The sequence below is a fragment of the Delphinus delphis genome, chromosome 21, assembly GCF_949987515.2.
Source record: "Delphinus delphis chromosome 21, mDelDel1.2, whole genome shotgun sequence".
In the NCBI taxonomy this organism is placed as follows: Eukaryota; Metazoa; Chordata; class Mammalia; order Artiodactyla; family Delphinidae; genus Delphinus; species Delphinus delphis.
This window is the reverse complement of record NC_082703.1, coordinates 10,527,130-10,547,428: the sequence shown is the minus strand read 5'-3', so window position 1 is coordinate 10,547,428 and position 20,299 is coordinate 10,527,130. Positions and strand designations below refer to the sequence as shown.

At 37.8% G+C, this 20,299-nt stretch overlaps 1 protein-coding gene across 5 annotated transcripts in view; it reads left to right on the top strand.

The window, feature by feature from the left end:
* The window catches only part of NRG1 (neuregulin 1), a 1,009,792-nt gene that overhangs the window by 843,406 nt on the left and 146,087 nt on the right, over positions 1 to 20,299 (top strand). For all 5 annotated transcript variants that reach the window (XM_060001391.1, XM_060001390.1, XM_060001388.1 and 2 more), the window contains exons 2-3: positions 1,442 to 1,619; positions 10,058 to 10,179. In XM_060001391.1, coding sequence (XP_059857374.1) covers positions 1,442 to 1,619; positions 10,058 to 10,179 — 300 coding nt within the window. The remainder of the gene's footprint in view (positions 1 to 1,441; positions 1,620 to 10,057; positions 10,180 to 20,299) is intronic.

Below are 20,299 nucleotides of genomic sequence, written 5' to 3'. Positions count from 1 at the left end.
ATCTCAGGTTCTGCTGTGTTGATTCGTAAGTGAAATTTGGTGTGCAGAGGAGAATCCATTTGTTATGCTTTTATTTTTTAAACTGTTTTATTACGAAAAAAATCAGACATACTGTATAGAAATGTACAACAAATCCCTGTTTCTACCTATTGCCTAACTTCTACAATGATCAGCTTCTTGGGAAAGTTTTTTCATTTTTATGCCTACCCATTCCCCGCTACCATTTCATGTTGAAGTAAATCTCAGATATTGTAACATTTTATCCATAAATATTTCAGTAGAAAATAGATATTCTTTGACGCAGTCTTGCTTAAAGTAGGAGTGGTATATGTGTTTAATGTAAAGTGTCCTACAAATTAATGTACAATTGAAGTGCTCCCAGCCTCTGTTGAGAAGGTTTAGAAGGGTGAAATCCAATCAAACTGATAATTTGACGGGAGTGTGGTGGCCTTCTTGAATGGTCAGTCTTCGTTTGTGGAACAGTAACTGTAGGTGCAGTAAAAGAGTGATGTCACCAAAGAATTTCTGTCTTGAAGAAATGAGCGTTGTTAAGATTTATGAGTCCTCTTTGTTCTTTGGGCTGGTGATAGGATAGTCTGACTCTCCAGAACGTTACAACCATGGACAAGAGATACTTACCTGTCTTTGAAAATAAACTTCCCATTTAAAAAATGGGTATGACACCTGCTGTACCTATTCACAGAACTGTGATGAAGATAAATTGTCATCTGGGATATGAATGTGCTTTAGAAATAATGGCCCAGTCACATATTCTTTTTTAGCATAGGATTTTGATTCTTTGAAATGACCAGTGTTCAGGATTTTTAATGGTATCAGAGAATGTAAAGATTGAGGAAATTACTATCTTGAAAAAATATATATATATAAAATATATGTATGTATAAATTTTGGGAATTTTTAAAAGAATGATTTTTTATTGGAGTAGAGTTGATGTACAATATTATATGTTACAGGTGTACAATATAGTGATTCACAGTTTTGAAGGTTATACTCCATTTATAGTTAATATAAAATATTGGCTATATTCCCTGTGTTGTACAATATATTCTTGTAGCTTATCTTCTACATAGTAGTTTGTACCTTTTAATCCCCTATGCATATATTGCCCCTCTCTGCTTCCCTCTCCCCACTGGTAACCACTAGTTTGTTCTCTATATCTGTGAGTGTGTTTTAAAGAGTAATTTCATTACCTAAGTTCTCTTTTCTTTTTCCCCCTGAATATATTTCATGTGAGCATTTTATTCTCCTCTAAGTTGAGATCCATTTTGGTTGACACCCCCCCCTCCCCTTTTTCTTTTCTCTCTCAATTAGTAAAGGCTTTGGGAATGGTTTCTTGATCAAGCTTACCAAAATTAGAATGTTTCTCTTGGAAAGATTACCAGGTGATCGGAACTTTTTTTCCTTCTCTTTTCTTTTTTAGCCTTGCCTCCCCGATTGAAAGAGATGAAAAGTCAGGAGTCTGCAGCAGGTTCAAAACTCGTGCTTCGGTGCGAGACCAGTTCTGAATACTCCTCTCTCAAATTCAGATGGTTCAAGAATGGGAATGAATTAAACCGAAAGAACAAACCACAAAACATCAAGATACAAAAAAGGCCAGGGTAAGTATCATGCAATCACAGCAGGGGCAATGCCTAGCAATACAATGATATAAAATATAAAAATTACAAACAGCCTAGCAAATATGTACACCATCAAAAAACACGATATATAATAAGTGAAAAGATTTTTCATTATATGGTGGCCAGAAATTGTGTCATTATATAGGAAAGAATTTAAAGTTTCTGATTCTTACAACTTCTGGACGAAGAAAGGAAAGGATAGATGTGGAAAGAACTGTAGGGTGTGGGTGGAAATAGAAGGGATGAGGGAAAGTAGTATTAATAGCAGCTGTTGTAATACTAAGTAATAGGTGGGATCCTAAAATCCCATTTAGAGCACCAGTGCCTTGCACAATCAAAATCCTGACTTTGTTATAAAGATCAGTAAATACCGAGATTTATGGAAAGACTTAGAATGTAATCAGTCGCTTTTGAACTATTTTCAGGTAAACGGTTAGTACATAAAATACCTAATAAGAATGTTTAACTGACAATTCTATTCAACTATATCACCATTAGAGCAGATTAAAACATCCAGTAATCCTGGGTAGCAAGAATCTTAAATTTTCCTGCCCTCCTTGAGGAGATCCATATTTGGAAAAGCTTCATGTGATTCCCTATAGCATCTTGGTAGGTATGTTCTATACCTACTCTAAAGTGATGCTTTTTTATTATTCCTACACTCTTCATTTTTATTTTTGTCCTTACTTAAGAAATTTTTCTTCTAATATCAAACTACATTTTGAAATGATGGAAGAGCTAAAAATCTTGGATTTTTGCTTGTGAACAGTCCTTTAATCAATGTGACGTGTATCATAGTGGCTCCAAGCTCCAAGATTACATTTTCTCTACTTCAGAGGATTCCAGTGAAATCCCAGCTATGATAACAGAAGCAGCAATGAAAGAATCTCTGCCTGGACTTTGATTTTATAGGACATCTACCAAAAAGCCACACACTCTTGCAAGTGCAAGAGTAAATGAAGTGATTATAATGGAAATTTAATTTAATCTTACAGTGTTTAATGACTGTAATAACCATAATTAGGGATGTTGTTCTAGTTTCCATGGTTTTAGTAACTACACTGCTGCTTCTTTTTTTTTTTTTTTTTTTTTTTTTGCGATACACGGGCCTCTCACTGTGTGGCCTCTCCCGTCGTGGAGCACAGGCTCCGGACACACAGCCTCAGCGGCCATGGCTCACGGGCCCAGCCGCTCCGCGGCATGTGGGATCTTCCCGGACCGGGGCATGAACCCGTGTCCCCTGCATCAGCAGGCGGACTCTCAACCACTGCGCCACCAGGGAAGACCCACTGCTTATTCTTGTTATTGATTGTGTCAGTACCATCTCTTGATTTGGAAGAAGAATACAGCGTGAAGACAATATCACTTTCTGTAGCAGGTGACACTTCAAAGATGCAAAAAGTAACGCTGTAGAGTGACAGGGTATTTTTATACATACTCTTATTTGTTTGTTTTTTACAACATTCCCCTAGGTAGTAAGGACAGTTTACTGCACATGTGACTCTCTAATTTTGCAGATTAAGCAGTCAAGGGTCAAAAAAGTGTTGTCTTGCCTTGAGTCACCCAACTAGCTGTGACTAAGCTGGAATACAAATCTATTTCTTGGATTCCTTAATGCCTCATTCCTTCTTTAAAAATGGAAAGCAGACACATTTAATAACGTGTCCATGTGGGGAGGGGAGGAGATAGAGTGAACGAATTGAAAAAATAAGCATGATTCTTCTAGAGAAGTTTCACAGCAGCAAAAAATACTTTTAGATAGCTTTCAGTGTCTGTTTTGTTTTTCATCAAATAGCCCAGTTAGTAAGAAACTCAGTTATCTGCACACGCAGGGTCATGTCTCATTCATTTCTATGTGGCTGTCATGTAATAGCAAAGATAAGTAAGTGCCCACAAATGCCAGGAAGGTGGAGAAACGGAAGAATCCTAGGTGTTATCTTTACACTCAGGGGGTCGTCAGATTGTAGAGAGATTATCCAGTTCAACCTTATATAAAACATAGGAGTTCCAGTGATCAAGTGCTGAAACCCTGCTAGGGCTGGGGAGCGTCAAGATTTTTAAGCAGCCCATCTGTTTACAAATAGTGATCTAAAAAATGGATTAGTTATATTGAGGTAAATCCTGCTTTATGGTAAGTCCAGATTGAATTAGGGAGACGAACTATCTAGCACTTCATATCAGACAATCAAACTAAACACTGAATTGTAGGTTACTGGTGCTAAGTACCATGGGAGTTGGGAAGTGCGGGAGCCCCGAAGAGATTCAGGAGTCACTGTGAGATGGTAGATTTGACTCTGCTGAAGACAGAGAATCCCTCTAGGTGGGTGGGTGCGGTGGGGTGGGGTGGTTATAGAGAGAGCAGAAACCACAGTCAGTAGCAGGTTCTGTTCATAGGGCAATAAAGAGGCCAGTTGGGTTGGGCCAGTGGGGGAGTGGATGGGGAATTTTGCCCTTTATTGGACAGATGCTGCGTGTCGGCCCCGGGCTAGATGCTGGGTCCACAGAGATGAAGAAGAAGTTCTCTCTGCTCTCAGAGGCTTGGTCTCAAGAGGGGAGGGAAATGTAAGCAGTTGTGATACTCGGTTGTAAATTCAGCGATAGTGATGATCACGGAATGCTGTAGAAAGAAGCTCACACGGGCCGGGGAGAGGACCCAGTCCAGGACTGTGGAGGCTTCCTAGAAAGAGGGGAGGAGGAAGAGAGGGAGGAGAGGATTATCTAAACTGAAGGAACAGAACAGAGCAGCTGCAGGCTGCAGGTATTCTAGGTGAGGATGCCTGGAGAGAAGCTAATGAGGTTGGGTAAATAAGAGGACAAAAGGGAACAAGTGAGTTGCCTGGAATGAATTCGGTTTTGAAAGAGAACATGTATAGGTAAAGAGCTAATTGGCTGTATGGCTTGGATGACATATAAAAGTGTCATTGCTATTCAGAAAAGCATTTTCATATTGGCTTCATAGGCCCAGACAGCTAAGAGCACTGTCTACATATTAATAAAATCCCATTATCCCGGAAAGGCCGATATTCAGAAATCACTTCTTTTAAACAATAGCCTTGCTGGAAAGAATTAAGTGGGAACAAGAAAGACTTTTATTCAAGTAATGTGACTGTCAATTACTCTTGGCAAAGCATTGAGCATATTTGATCCTCTGAAAAATAAGATACTTTGTGTAAAGTGGGCAGCTACTGATAAGGGACCAGCTTATTGGGTTTCAGAATTGGGTATTCGGTCATTTCTGAAGTTGTATCTTTAAAAAAAAAAATTAGTGCTGTCACCTTTTTTTTAAAGGACCAAACTGAATCTAAATTTAATTAACATTTGCAAGATCCTCAATTATTTCAACTTAGAAATATAAGAGAATGAATACTATTGTTATTATACCCATTAAAAAGTTAATATCCCAAGAGTGAAGGCCATTAGGTTTCTTCCTGTAGATATAATGTTAATGAATGGTAACACTTGGACTTGAAATTGATCTGAATCTATGTCTTTTGTCTTTTCACAACTACTTGTGATTTTGCTGTAGTATCCAGTAACATCACGACTTCAGGCAAGGGGCATGTTCAGGCTTAGGGTAAAGTTTTCAATAAAAGACATTCTTGTTTGTCAGCTTCATCTACATTACTCATAATTCTTCATTACGAAGATGTTCAAAATGTCGGTGGTTTGCACTGGTTTCTTGCTTACTTAACTTTATCTTACTACATTTGCCCTTAGCCAGCAGGCCAAGAAGGGATAAACTTTATCTTAGACTGTGATCACAAGCAGAGGTGAATTTTAGTGTGAGGTTTAGGATTTCCCTGGCATTCTCTTTGTTTAAAGTAAAACATTGACCCTCTTCCAGTCCTTCGCCTCCGTTTCTTTTTCACATTTTACAATCCAGATTTTTCGTAGCAGCCAGAATTTCCTCTTAATCCCTTAGTGTTATGAAAAGATTTTATACCGATAGGGAATTGCTATTATTTTGTGAAGTCTTATCCACCTTCGGCCCCTGCTCCTACTAATAAAGGACATTCCTACATGTTCTTCCTATGAGTTTGCATTCACGTGCGAGCCTTTGTTTATTTTATTTTATTTGGCTAAGCGATATGTGGGACCAATGAAAAGAAATGGAAACTGCCCTGGTCTTAAGTGTCCCCTTGTTCTCCTTTCCTTTGCCTGGTGGACCATTTTGATCAAGAAAACTGGTTAAAGAGCTTGGTGTGTGACAGATCGTATTTGGGGGTTGTCCAGTTGGCCTCATTTGCATACCTGTTCTACATCAGCCTCATTAAAGTCTGACTTCCTGTTGTTTGCGTCTGGCGCACACTTTTGGATGCCCTTAATTTTGTACCAGCTCTTCGTTTCTTCTCTTTCTCTTCGTTTCTGTTCTCACATTTTTTTTTTTGGCTGTGCCACACGTCTTGTGGGATCTTAGTTCCCTGACCAGGGGTCGAACCCAGGCCCTCGGCAGTGAAAGCACAAAGTCCTAACCACTGGACCACCAGAGAATTCCCTGTTCTTACACATCTTAATTTTGTTTAAAATCGATTCTAATTGATTTGGTCAAGTTAACAACATTTTTTAAGGAATTATTTCTCCTGTTATCAATTGTTTCAGGTTTTTTTGACTCTATAATAGAAAAGGTTTCTACACATCCCCTTCTTTGATGAGTTGAGCCGCTCTGACAGGTCATTTTAACTTTATATGTAGGAAAATCTCAAATTCTTTGGGTATAAAACGGGAATACACAGTGCCTGTTTCATAGCGTTTATGTGAGGCATTTTATTCAGTGCCTGGTTCTGTAGAGTTTCACAGTTGCTGCAGTGGCAAGTGACTTCATTCTGGTAGAACCAGATGGCAAGTGACATTCTCTAGTTTGCACTGTGAAATCCCTCTCTCTCTTCTTTACCCTTCTCATCATAGGCAATTCAACAGTATCTGAAAGCTGTGTTGAACACACACACACGCAAGTTCATATGATTCCTTAGAGATCAGAGGAATGGAATTTTATAAACTGAGGTGATCAGTTCTATATGCATTTAAGTTGCCTTAGCCTGTAAAACATGGTGGAAGAATCAAGTTAAGTAAGAAAAACGAGATAGTAGCTATGGGAGCCTTGAATCTGTCTTGTCAGTGAGCACTCATTAGAAGAACACAGTTTGCATTTTGATATAAAAAAAGAAAAAGAAATTAATATTTATAACTGTTTGTATTAATTTATTGTTACATTGTTTTATTTTTTCTTATTCCAAACCAATGCATGCTTATTATAAAAATCTAAAAATTGCAGGCATGTAGAATGTAATTATAATAATAGCCAACACTTATTTGGAGCTTACTCTATTTCAAGCATCTTTTTAAACATGTTGCATGAATTAACTGTTTTAAAACTTTTAGAAATGAAAATCCGCCAAAATATTCACCCCTCCCAGATCCCCAGGTAACTCATCAATTAAAGAGCAAAAAGTTAATTTTGTGATTGGAAGGGAGTTCATTAATTCTTCCAAGTTAACTTTCTTCTTTTAGGCAAGATATGGTAGCCTACTGAAGACAGTAAAATAAGACTATTATAACCATACTTATTAAAGCCCCAAATTGTTGCAGTGTATAATTTTTAAGAAGGTTTGTCTATTTCTACTCTCTCACTATTTCCCATTCCTGCTCTAAGACCCAAGGATTGAAGAATGTCATAGTTAAATCTGTCATTAGAGTTCAAAGGGGCCCTTCATGTCCCTGGAGAATTTTGAGTTTCCATTGAACTGCAAAAAGGGTTGCCAACCTTTTTGACATAAACACTTTCTCCCTTCATAATATTTTTAAATATGCATGTCTCATTTAAGCTTTCATTTTAAAACAGGGTTTGTTTTTTCAAAGCTGATTGAAACCACTGATCTAATTTAATCTTTCTCTGCCTAGAGATATTCTTGTTAGGAATTGCTTGACAGGTGGCCCTCCAGACTTGAATCTTTCCAAAGAGAAAACCTAACTCTTTCACATGACACCCTGTCCAATTTTGGGCGCTCAAAAGGTTCTTCCTTATATATCATCCAAAATGTACCTTCTTTTTCCTGTAAGACACAATTCTACCTTTAAGAGCTTCACCAAATAATTTCCTTTCTCAGATAACAACGATGAAATGTATTTAAATATATCTTGTTCATAGCTACCTGCCAGTGGAACCTCTGGTTCTTTAATAGCATCTTCTCTAGTGATAAGATTTCTAGGCCCTATTCAATTCTGATCACCCTCTTCTAAACTCCTCTAGCTATTGATAATTTTTTTTATCAAATGCCACTTTGAAACATAATGCAATACTCTAGATGTGATTCAGCCTGTGAGCGGTGTATTGAGACTTTTATAAAATTTGACTCGTGCTCTTTTAATATTAATTTTGCCAAACAGTGCATACATTTCTTTCTTCTTCTTTTTTAAATAGTTGTTTCAAATGGAGTAATGTTAAACGTGTAGCTAATTGAAGTCCCTTTTTTCTGTATATATTGTTGTCAAGGCTTATGCCTCCCAGCCTGTATTTCTGCTGCTGATTTTTGAACCTGAGTGTATTTGTTATGCTTAGCTTGATTAAATTGATTCTTGGTCTTGGCCCATTGATGCTCAGTCATAGAATTCCCAAGGGTGTCTCTACAGAAAGGATTCCTTAGTCACTTGTCATGCCTTAGAAATTCACTGTAACTATTTGCATAAAATGACTAAGAGGTAGGTTGTAACGAACTCTAAGTTTGTTTAATACAACACTTACTTCAGCATAGAAAATTACATTTTTTTCCCTTGTTCTCTTTCTCTTTCTCTTTTAAGCATAACATTTATTTACATTCCTTGGAATAGTATTCCAGTAAACACTGCCCAGGTCTTTTAGGAGAATTTTGATTTTAAGAACTATCCAAGATTAACTGTAAATTAATGTTAACTGTAAGTCTGATTACCATGTTTCTTTAAGAAGACTCTCATGAGGGAGGTACTCAAGGCTGGCAGAATTTAGAAAAAAAAAAAAAAAGAGAGCAGCTCCAGGTACATGATCATGAAAGGCTTGACGAAGGAACTGGCTCAGAGGTGGTCCTTAAAGATCAGCTCATATCTCGATGGGTAGAAATATGGGGCCCCCATTCTAGGAGAAAGAAGTAATAAGCAAAAGTACCAACATGGAAGGCAGGTAGGGGTGGTTCAATTCAGTAGACTGGAGAAGAGTAGAAATTAAATTTTGAACAATTGATCCAATTTGATTAATAATATTATCTGACAAGAAGACCAGAAAATTCACTTTAAAATGAGGAAGGTGTAGTTTACGGGAGGTTTGCGTAGAATTCTGAGTTGCTGTCTTTGCTTCCTGCCTTTTCTCCCTGATGTCCTCCTCTCAAGAACCCAGGCAGCCAGTACCAGGCTCCTGTATACAAGGACACTGTCTTTTTTTTTTTAATGTTTTACTGGAGTACAATTGCTTTACAATGTCGTGTTAGTTTCTGCTGTACAACGAGGTGAATCACCTGTGTGTGTACATATATCCCTTCCCTGTTGGACGTCCCTCCCCGCTCATCCCACACATCTAGGTCATCACAGAGCACAGAGCTGAGCTCCCTGCGCTATGCAGCAGGTTCCCACTAGCTAGCAAAAGGCTTTAATGAATGCTGTGCCAATCCCAATAGGCCTGAGTTTTTAAATCGTAGAGACTGCTTAAATGATAGGCTATGTGCAGTAGTAAAGCATAGAGACAGGTGCAAATCACAGAGCTGCCCATGCTTAGAAGGAGCGCCAAATAGTGGTTTAATATGTAGTTTTATAAAAGTGTGTGGTATTGTTGTATGAATATTTATTTCAATATTAAGAACCATTTGTGTGGTACTGTGCTCCCAGCAATGAGAATCTTCTTAAAGAATGACAAATTCCCTTTCTTTTGGAAGTGATAAATCCTCTGCATTCAAAATTAACATAATTCCTGATGTCACTCTGCTGGGAAAAGGAGTGCAGAGCATTTTAATCTAGTCTAGCCTTCATTAAGTATCTGTGCTTACCGGATTTATAAGAAACGGCTTTACACTTTTTTATCTTCCTTAACCCTAGTGGCTGGTGACATTGAGATACAGAGAGGAAAGGAAATTTATCGTTTGGGTGAAAAAAAATTCTGAGGCATAATGTGGTTAGTGGTGGTGCGAAAGGAATAATAAGAAAAATGAGAAAAGAATTTATTTAAATTGCTGAGCTGGGTGATAAAATTAAGACTATGTCCAGGGTATAATATAAATGAGATGTATCTCACTTTTGGTGAAATCACACATCTGTGTACTAGTCAGTTGTGTTTTAACATGGTGTGTGTAGAGTGGGAAGGGGGAGTATGAGAACTCTGAAACTCCAGGGGCTTTATTTTGATGGTCATTGTATTTCTGTGAAATATACTTACAACCGCTTTGGTCCTGGTCTCACAGGAAGTCAGAACTTCGCATTAACAAAGCATCACTGGCTGATTCTGGAGAATATATGTGCAAAGTGATCAGCAAATTAGGAAACGACAGTGCTTCTGCCAATATCACCATTGTGGATGCAAACGGTAAGAGACACCTACTATGTCCTATTTCTCAGTCTCTGAGAGGAGTCATCAAGGTATGTGGTAAGACTTGTAATACATCGGTGTGTTAAATCTCATTGTGAACAAACAAAAATCGTGGAGGGAAAACCACGCACTTCAACTGTCTTATGGGTCCCCCATAAGGCTCTTTACTCATGACTGAAATAGACCTGAAATATACATAGATTTTTTTAAAAGGGATTTGAATAACATCATGAATAGCAGAGACAGGATGGTTTGCTAAAAGAAAGAGATTATACCTCCACTTTAAGTTAGTCAGGGAGAGCAGGTAAGTTTTTTGCTCTATCAAACCAGAATATATGTATACATATAATTTATGTACAGAATACATATGTATATACAGAATATATGTATATTGTATATATTTACATACATATGTGTATTATGTATGAATATATGTTCTGCTTGTGTGTGTGTGCGCGTGCGTGTGTGTAAACAGAATACAATCTTGACGTAGTCCTGGCAGTTTTTATGTTCTTATATACATCTGGCTCTAGGTAGTAGAAAGTTAGGCCTATCAGGTTGTTTTGGGCCTGTTAATTCGGAAATTAAGAGAGTCTTAGAGGCAAAGCCTTTTTTATGTATAGGCTTCAGGTTCTGTTTCTCTGAGGGCAGTGTCAGGGGATGTTTGTTAAACAAATGAATGACTTGGAGGCAGAAGGTGCCCCTGTCTTCCGACCACCTCTCTGAGTTATCTGAGGAAGGGCAAAGCTCCACAGCTGGTGGCTCTCTGTTCCCGATCCCCTAACACTGCACAACTTGATGGAGTCATCTCTAGAAGCTGATGATGTGCTAGCAGTGAGCAGCTAAATCTCTTGAAACGATAAAACGCTGCTTCAAAACCTTTGGTGCTCTTTTGAGTTATGGCACTGAACAGCTGCCTTCACAAGCCCTGTCATCTGTTATAAAACAAAGCGTAACTGCACCGCTTCTAGGCAGGTGCTGAGAAAGAATGTCCACTGCAAAGGCCTGATCTCTTAAAGTGATAAGATAAAATTGCGAAGCCAGCAAGGGAAGAGTAAAAGTCACTTCAGGGGTTAACTCCTTAGGAGATTGATGTTGTTTATATCAGTTGACTTAACAGGATAAGGAGGATGGAGTGAGATACGAATATGGAACAGGGTTGGGAAAATCCAGGTTAATTCCTAAGTCCTCTGTGGACTTCCCAATGAACTGCTCTATTGCAGTGTAATCACACTTCATTACTCTCGCTTTAAATACCTCCCTCCACAGAGAACAAAGGACAACAGTGAAAAGTGGATTCCCTTACTATTGTTAGGGGTCATGTTTATCATTTACCATTTAAAATTTATAAGAGTAAACATAACATCGCTTTATTTTTTAATCAGCGCAGGTTAAGCAGTAGAGTTTGGCTCGCGTTATTTTTCCCCACTTGGAATTTTATGGGATGCAACTTGAAACACAAATTTAAAATTTCAGTGGCTTATTCTTTTCTTTCTATTATACCGTGTTTAATAGCTTGTTCTCAGTTTGTCAGTTGCTTGTTTGGTTCAATCTGTGTCCTCGCGGTAAAGGCTATTGAATTATGATTTGGACACGATTAGATTTGTGTAGTTATGCATACTGTAAAGTCCCAGGAAAATAGAATTAAATAATTAATTAATAGAATTAATAGAATTTTAAAATTAATTTCGGGATGCAGAAGTTTTGATAATATGGCTTTTCACATTTCTTTCATAGGAGCGACATCCAACTTACTGTTCCGTATTAATTCATTCAAGAATTGGTCTTGAATTTGAATGTAGTATTGACCCATTATAAAGTGTAGAGAAATGAAGGTAGGGGTGTTCTTTTTTACCTGACAAGAATAAAAAGAAGTTCACGGAGTATTGTAAGGAAGTCATTCTTAAACAACCAACTAAAATTCTTTAAGGACTGGGTTCCTATTGGCTTATTGAAAACATCTGAAGGAGGAGAACAAAGAATGTCAATTACACTATAAGGTGGTGGTTTTTATTTTCTACTTAGAATGTTAGGACTAGTTCATCCTTATCCAACCCTCTCATTGTATTTAAAAAGAAATGGAGACTTAGGATGTGTCTTAAATTATTTAATTCCCGGTCCAGTATAGTTTACTCTATACCAGACTCTGTTTGTGAACGTTTAAGGTAGATTCCTTGGTTTGTGAAGAACAAAAACTGAAAAACGGGTGTGAGGCATCAAGAGAGGGGGATTCCGTTGGGAAGAACTAGAACTCCATTATAACTGGACCTCGAGGAGAAAATGGTACCCAGGGGGTATCTATGAGTTTAAACACCAGGAATTTATGGCTTTTCTCTCAAGTCTCTCCTTCATGTGCCTCAGATATGTTCTTGAATCTTCTGTTTCTTAGATTTTCTAACCTCTCCTGCTTTCAAATATGCTTCTTTTTTTTTTTTTTTTTTTTTTTTTTTTTTGCGGTATGTGGGCCTCTCACTGTTGTGGCCTCTCCCGTTGCGGAGCACAGGCTCTGGACGCGCAGGCTCAGTGGCCATGGCTCACGGGCCCAGCCGCTCTGCGGCATGTGGGATCTTCCCGGACCGGGGCACGAACCCGCATCCCCTGCATCAGCAGGTGGACTCTCAACCACTGCGCCACCAGGGAAGCCCGTCAAATATGCTTCTTTATAATTCCAAACTTTGACCTGCTTATGATTCCAGTTGGCCATATTCTTCTTCATGCCTCCTTTGAAGGCATCCTTCCAGTTTTGACTCCTACTGTGTGATTGTTCCCTCAGTTCCTAAATCAAATTCCCCATAGCAAGAATCTGACTGGCGGAGCTGACTATGCCAGACCACATCAAAAGATCCAGAGAGCTTACAAATCATCAGTGTATTCTACTCAGGTGCCCACCGTGGGCTCACCCAGGATAGCGAAGCCAGAAACGTGGCTGCCTAGAAACGCCCTCTCTTTTCAGAGGAAGTGGGTCAGATGTGAAGCTCAGCAGAGCCTGTACTCATCAGGCACCAGGATAGACAAGGCCAGTGCATTCTGTACATTGGGGGACTCTCTTTTCTTCCCACACCTGAGGGGCTTAGTTCTGGTGCCACCAGAGGAAAATGTGGAGCCATTCTGATGTTCACCTCCTACTGTCATCTGTGAGTTTGCTATATTCAGATCAAGACTGGTTATCCAAGAAGTCTCAGCTCAGGTCCTGAGCTCTTGGGGACTCAAATTCACTACCTTCATGTTGTCACATCCCTGTCCCTCAAGATTCTGGGAAGAGGTACTCTGGTTATAAACTGCCACACGGCCAAACTATCTCTTCTTTTCTTTTCTTTTTTTTCCAAACGTCTTTATTGGGGTAAAATTGCTTTACAATGTTGTGTTAGTTTCTGCTATATAACAAAGTGAGTCAGCTATACGTATACATACATCCCATATCCCCTCCCTTTTGCATCTCCCTCCCATCCTCCCTATCCCACCTCTCTAGGTGGTCACAAAGCACCGAGCTGGTCTCCCTGTGCTATGCGGCTGCTTCCCACTAGCTATCTGTTTTACATTTGGTAGTGTATATATGTCCATGCCACTCTCTCACTTCATCCCAGCTTACCCTTCCCCCTCCCCGTGTCCTCAAATCCATTCTCTACGTCTGTATCTTTATTCCTGTCCTGCCCCTAGGTTCTTCAGAACCACTTTTTTTTTTTTTTTTAGATTCCATATATATGTGTTAGCTTACGGTATTTGTTTTTCTCTTTCTGACTCACTTCACTCTGTATGACAGACTTTAGGTCCATCTACCTCACTACAAATAACTCAGTTTCATTTCTTTTTATGGCTGAGTAATATTCCCTTGTATATATGTGCCACATCTTCTTGATCCATTCATCTGTTGATGGACACTTAGTTTGCTTCCATGTCCTGGCTATTGTAAACAGTGCTGCAGTGAACAATGTGGTGCATGACTCTTTTTGAATTATGGTTTTCTCAGGGTATATGCCCAGTAGTGGGATTGCTGGGTCGTATGGTAGTTCTATTTTTAGTTTTTTAAGGAACCTCCATACTGTTCTCCATAGTGGCTGTATCAATTTACATTCCCACCAACAGTGCAAGAGGGTTTCCTTTTCTCCACACCCTCTCCAGCATTTATTGTTTGTAGATTTTTTGATGATGGCCATTCTGACCAGTGTGAGGTGATAACCTCATTGTTGTTTTGATTTGAATTTCTCTAATGATTAGTGATGTTGAGCATCCTTTCATGTGTTTGTTGGCAATCTGTATATCTTCTTTGGAGAGATGTCTGTTAAGGTCTTCTGCCCATTTTTGGGTTGGGTTGTTTGTTTTTGTGATATTGAGCTGCATGAGCTGCTTGTATATTTTGGAGATTAATCCTTTGTCAGTTGCTTCGTTTGCAAATACTTTCTCCCATTCTGAGGGTTGTCTTTTTGTCTTGTTTATGGTTTCCTTTGCTGTGCAAAAGCTTTGAAGTTTCATTAGGTCCCATTTGGTTATTTTTGTTTTTATTTCCATTCCTCTAGGAGGTGGGTCAAAAAGGATCTGGCTGTGATTTATGTCATAGAGTGTTCTCCCTATATTTTCCTCTAAGATTTTTATAGTGTCTGGCCTTACATTTAGGTCTTTAATCCATTTTGAGTTTATTTTTGTGTATGGTGTTAGGGAGTATTCTAATTTCATTCTTTTCCATGTAGCTGTCCAGTTTTCCCAGCACCACTTATTGAAGAGGCTGTCTTTTCTCCATTGTATATTCTTGCCTCCTTTATCAAAGATAAGGTGACCATATGTGCATGGGTTTATCTCTGGGCTTTCTATCCTGTTCCATTGATCTATATTTCTGCTATATAACAAAGTGAGTCAGCTATATGTATGTAGCTGACTATCTTGATTACTGTAGCTTTGTACTATAGTTTGAAGTCAGGGATCCTGGTTCCTCCAGCTCTCTGTTTTTCTTTCTCAAGATTGCTTTGGCTCTTTGGGGTCTTTTGTGTTTCCAGACAAATTGTGAAATTTTTTGTTCTAGTTCTGCGAAAAATGCCATTGGTAGTTTGATAGGGATTGCACTGAATCTGTAGCTTGCTTTGGGTAGTAGAGTCATTTTCACAATATCAATTCTTCGAGTCCAAGAACATGGTATATCTCTCCATCTGTTTGTATCATCTTTAATTTTTTTCATCAGTATCTTTTAGTTTTCTGCATACAGGTTTTTTATCTCCTTAGGTAGGTTTATCCCTAGGTATTTTATTCTTTTTGTTGCAATGGTAAATGGGAGTGTTTCCTTAATTTCTCTTTCAGATTTTTCATTATTAGTGTATAGGAATGCAAGAGATTTCTGTGCATTAGTTTAGTATCCTGCTACTTTACCAAATTCATTGATTAGCTCTATTAGTTTTCTGGTAGCATCTTTAGGATTCTCTATGTATATTATCATGTCATCTGCAAACAGTGACAGTTTTACTTCTTTTCCAATATGCATTCCTTTTGTTTCTTTTTCTTCTCTGATTGCTGTGGTTAAAACTTCCAAAACTATGTTGAATAAGAGTGGTGAGAGTGCGCAACCTTGTCTTGTTCCTGATCTTAGTGGAAATGGTTTCAATTTTTCACCATTGAGAATGATGTTGGCTGTCGGTTTGTCATATATGGCTTTTATTATGTTGAGGTAAGTTCCCTCTGGAGGGTTTTTATCATAAATTAGTGTTGAATTTTGTCGAAAGCTTTTTCTGCCTCTGTTGAGATGATCATATGGTTTTTCTCCTTCAGTTTGTTAATATGGTTTATCACATTGATTGATTTGCGTATATTGAAGAATCCTTGCATTCCTGGGATAAACCCCACTTGATCATGCTGTATGATCCTTGTAATGTGCTGTTGGATTCTGTTTGCTAGTATTTTGTTGATGATTTTTGCATCTATGTTCATTAATGATATTGGCCTGTAGTTTTCTTTTTTTGTGACATCTTTGTCTGGTTTTGGTATCAGGGTGATAAACCATCTCTTCTTAAATGTGTATTTACCATTGACTTGGGCTGACAGGGTAGAATTCTCAAGAATCCCCCCACCCCCAGTATGGGGGAGGGGTGTCCTAGGGAAAAAAAAGACTTAAAAATAAGAACATGTTGCCAAAATATTATATTATGTAGAACTCCCCTTGAGATTTTAATTATATTATCTGTGAAATATTAGTCATTTTGTTTATTTTGTGTGGTCTAACTCATTTCTCCGATAAGTACGTAACTACAGTTTGATAATTTCTATATAGGTTGCCTTGATGAAAGATCCTGGTATGTGGCTGTGAGCTAATTATCCTAATTTCATTCTATGCAAAGGATTTCTTGTGATTTACTTAAATTCTCACACAGGTGCCTTCCTGGCACTTAGATGTTCATGCTTCAGGACAAGATTCTAGGAGGGATGGCAGGAGTTAGAAGGAAACATGCATGGAAGACTGTGTTTTCTTTTCTCCTTAGGAAAAAAAGAAAAACTTAGCGAGATGAGCTTGCTGTTTGACACTATCTTTAATCCCATTATGACAGCCGGAGAACTATAGAATAAAATTAGCACAGATCATGAAAATCTTCCATCTAATCTTATAAACTTCCTGCAATGAAATCCATTGTTTAGATCTGCTGAGATTAACAGCCAGATATAAATGAAATAATACAAAAAAACTGTGAATTTCCCCTCGACTCATTATATGCTTGAATGAAGCAATGACCATATTTCCAATATCTTCAAGCATTTAGAAAAGAATGTACATATAGGTTAATTGTTAAGCATTTTAGAAATTTATATGTTTTTGGTCATTTCCAATGCCTTTTAATCCCTACCTTATTTAGAAAAAAGAACTTGTCATACAGTAGACAGATATAAACCTATGCAGTCTGCTGATGACTTCTGGGATTATGTCAGCCTACCGAAGTCCAATTGAGTTTTCGTACAAAACACGATCTCGTAGGCAGTCATCATTACGTGATAGATGACAGGTGGATTCCTTTCATGAATTCAAATATAGTAGTTTAAAAGGCCACATACACCATGTTCACACAGATCATACACTGTATGTTGATTTTAATTTGTATCTTATTTGGCTTGGTCTTTATAGAGGAAACCTTAATGTAGTCATTAATTCTTAGCTAAGAAGCTCTATAAAAACTCCTGGGCAGCAGATTAGGGAAGAGAATAATAGACGCAACTGGTTTTCAAATTAATTAAGTACTGCTGTCTTTTAAAAGATTAATACAGGAGAATATACAACTAATCAATCATATCTTCTACTAGGTTTTCTTGTTTTAATCAGGAGAAAAATCATTTGAGTGAGATCCAAGATCCCATAGGAGCAATTGGGCTCCTAGCAATAAAAGAACTGTTTCATTTTAGATGAGCAGAAAAAAATATTTCCACAAAATTTGATTAATATATCAATTGGCCCTTTAAAAAATTAGCTCATGTGGGTAACCCACATTGACAGTGTTGTTAGAAATGCCATGATATTGGTGAACAACCTATAGTTATACTAAGAAGCACATAAAATGTGTTTTATAGTTTGTATAGTAGTTTCCATGTATGTTGCATTATGTAGGATTCTCATGAAGTGTAATAAGGAAGAGTAATATGAGTGGGAAAGAGCTGTCTTTTCAATGCATGGTATCCATCCTGCCTCTACACCATTTGTTAATTTCACAATTTCTCAGTTGCTTAAGACTAAGCTCCGATTATGAGCAAGGATTCAGATGCTCAAAATCATTTTTACCAGTGCTAATAAGTATGCCCGTCTTAAATCTTTAAAAAAATGACTTGATCACAATTTTTGAAGGCACAATAATGACCTGTGATTTTAGAATAATAGAGTCACACAATTGGATATTTAAATTCACACAGATATATGTATGCTTGTATTTGTTTATGTGTATTTTGCTAAATAGTTATGTTTAGTATATTGTGCTCATGATGAAATTTCAAACAAGCCATGCATACATAATAATTAGAAACATTCCTTTCCAGAAGGTGTTATTTTTCAGACACTGCCACTTTTTCTTGAGAACAGATCCAGTTTATTAAAACACTCGAACATTACAAATATACTGATGTTTCATGTTTCCTTGCCTACTCAGCATAAATTGCTCAGCTGTATTCAATTCTTGATGATTCTAAATCCCTATTAATTTGCAGTAATGAAGGGGGTGTCCTTTATACATTAACAAATTTAATATACCAAATTACTAAGGGGAAAGATGTGTTGCTTAAATAAACATCTAGGAGATTTCAGGACTTGATAATTTTTTTTAAATCTGTAATTGTAACAAAATTATTTTCAATCACCCTTATAACAAAAGGTTGTTTTCTCGATCTATGAATTCTACCCAAAACACATAAAAATGTTTGCTGAGTGGTTTTAATCAAATAGATTAACTTTTCTTATTAGCAAGGTTCTTTTAGTATAGAAGTATACAAGTTCTGAGCTTGTATTACCCCCAAGATAATTCAAAAGTTTTTTATTTGAACCATAATCATTAAAGATATTTATAAGGTCTCCAGGATAAACTCTAATTTTAGAAAGGGAAGTTATTTTAAGTTGTCTACATGTAGATACATATTTGTACTAACCTCCTGTTCTGGTATTTTTATGTATGTATCATTCAATGAAACAAGGAAATGTTATGGTTAACCTTTCTTCCCATTGAGATCTTTAATGCTGAAGATAGAATAGCTCTGATTCTGGGGTTTTTGTTTTGTTTATTTTTTGGAAGGTCACAGGGGACTACTTAGTTTGTCAAAAATAAATGTGAGGGCTTCCCTGGTGGCGCAGTGGTTGAGAGTCCGCCTGCTGATGCAGGGGACACAGGTTCGTGCCCCGGTCCGGGAAGATCCCACATGCGGCGGAGCGGCTGGGCCCGTGAGCCATGGCTGCTGAACCTGTGCGTCCGGAGCCTGTGCTCCGCAACGGGAGAGGCCGCAACAGTGAGAGGCCCGCTTACCAGATAAAAAAGAAACTAAATAAATGTGGAAAGAGTCTTGATACTCATACCAGGATGGGGATTTTTGCCCAGTTCTTATGACCCTGAGCTTCTTACTTCAGTCTGGCTGTTGTGTCATTGATGAGTCCCGTGAACAGAATGAGAAAGCATCTCTCCCAATGTGGGTACTTGCTTGGAAACTTGGATCTTCTTCTAGCTACTCACAGAGAAAGACAAATGCCGTGAATCTTTGATAGAAATGTTTCTATCTGTTTAACTTTTCCCCGAAGAAAAACCGTTATCATTTCTACAGCCCATAAGAAGAAAGCTAGTTGTAGCCACTTCAGAAACAGATACGCCGTAGCACCAACTCAGAATATCTTCTTTAATGCCTGCTGCTTGTGAAAGCCCCAAGGACATCATACACCCTCACATGCTGATTCTTTTCACTGGATCCCATTTTTATGGGTGTAAGAGCCAATGTAGGTGACTGGTGGCTTGATAATAATCTTGCACCTTGAATGGTTTGTCTTCCTAATGCTTCATTAGAGAGGGCCATCCGTATTTAAATTGCATGAGAAAAAACACAAACTGGTCTTACTAAAGATATATTTCTCATGTTTATGTATACTCATATTTAACTTGATGTTTATTCTTAAACATCCTGCTGAATCTCACATGCCATTTTTTTTTTCCAATTCCACTAAACCATTTATGCCTAGAGCCTCTCAGCTTGAAGAAACATTGCCACTTAAATTAATTCATCTTACCTACTAGACTAGTTCTATCATGGAAGCCTTAAGTGGTCATAACTGTATTTAAAGGTGATTCTACTGATCGTGAACATTTCCAACTCCATGATTAACAGACTATTAATTCCAACATAAAATGATAATATATGACATACTTAGGATTTTAGTAGGATCTAGTAACTTTCGTAATATATACATCACAACAGATTCAACTTCTCTTTTTGTCCTGGTTAATAGTAAATCATTTGACAATAATTATACACACAGTGAAAGCTGAATAATATCCACCATTGCATCTCTACGTCCAATAAACCTATGCCTCACTGAGAACATTAGATTCTAACGAACTGAAGCCCTTTTCGGAAGGACTAGATGAATACAGAATTAGACAATGTATTCATCCTTTATTCCCTCATAAAG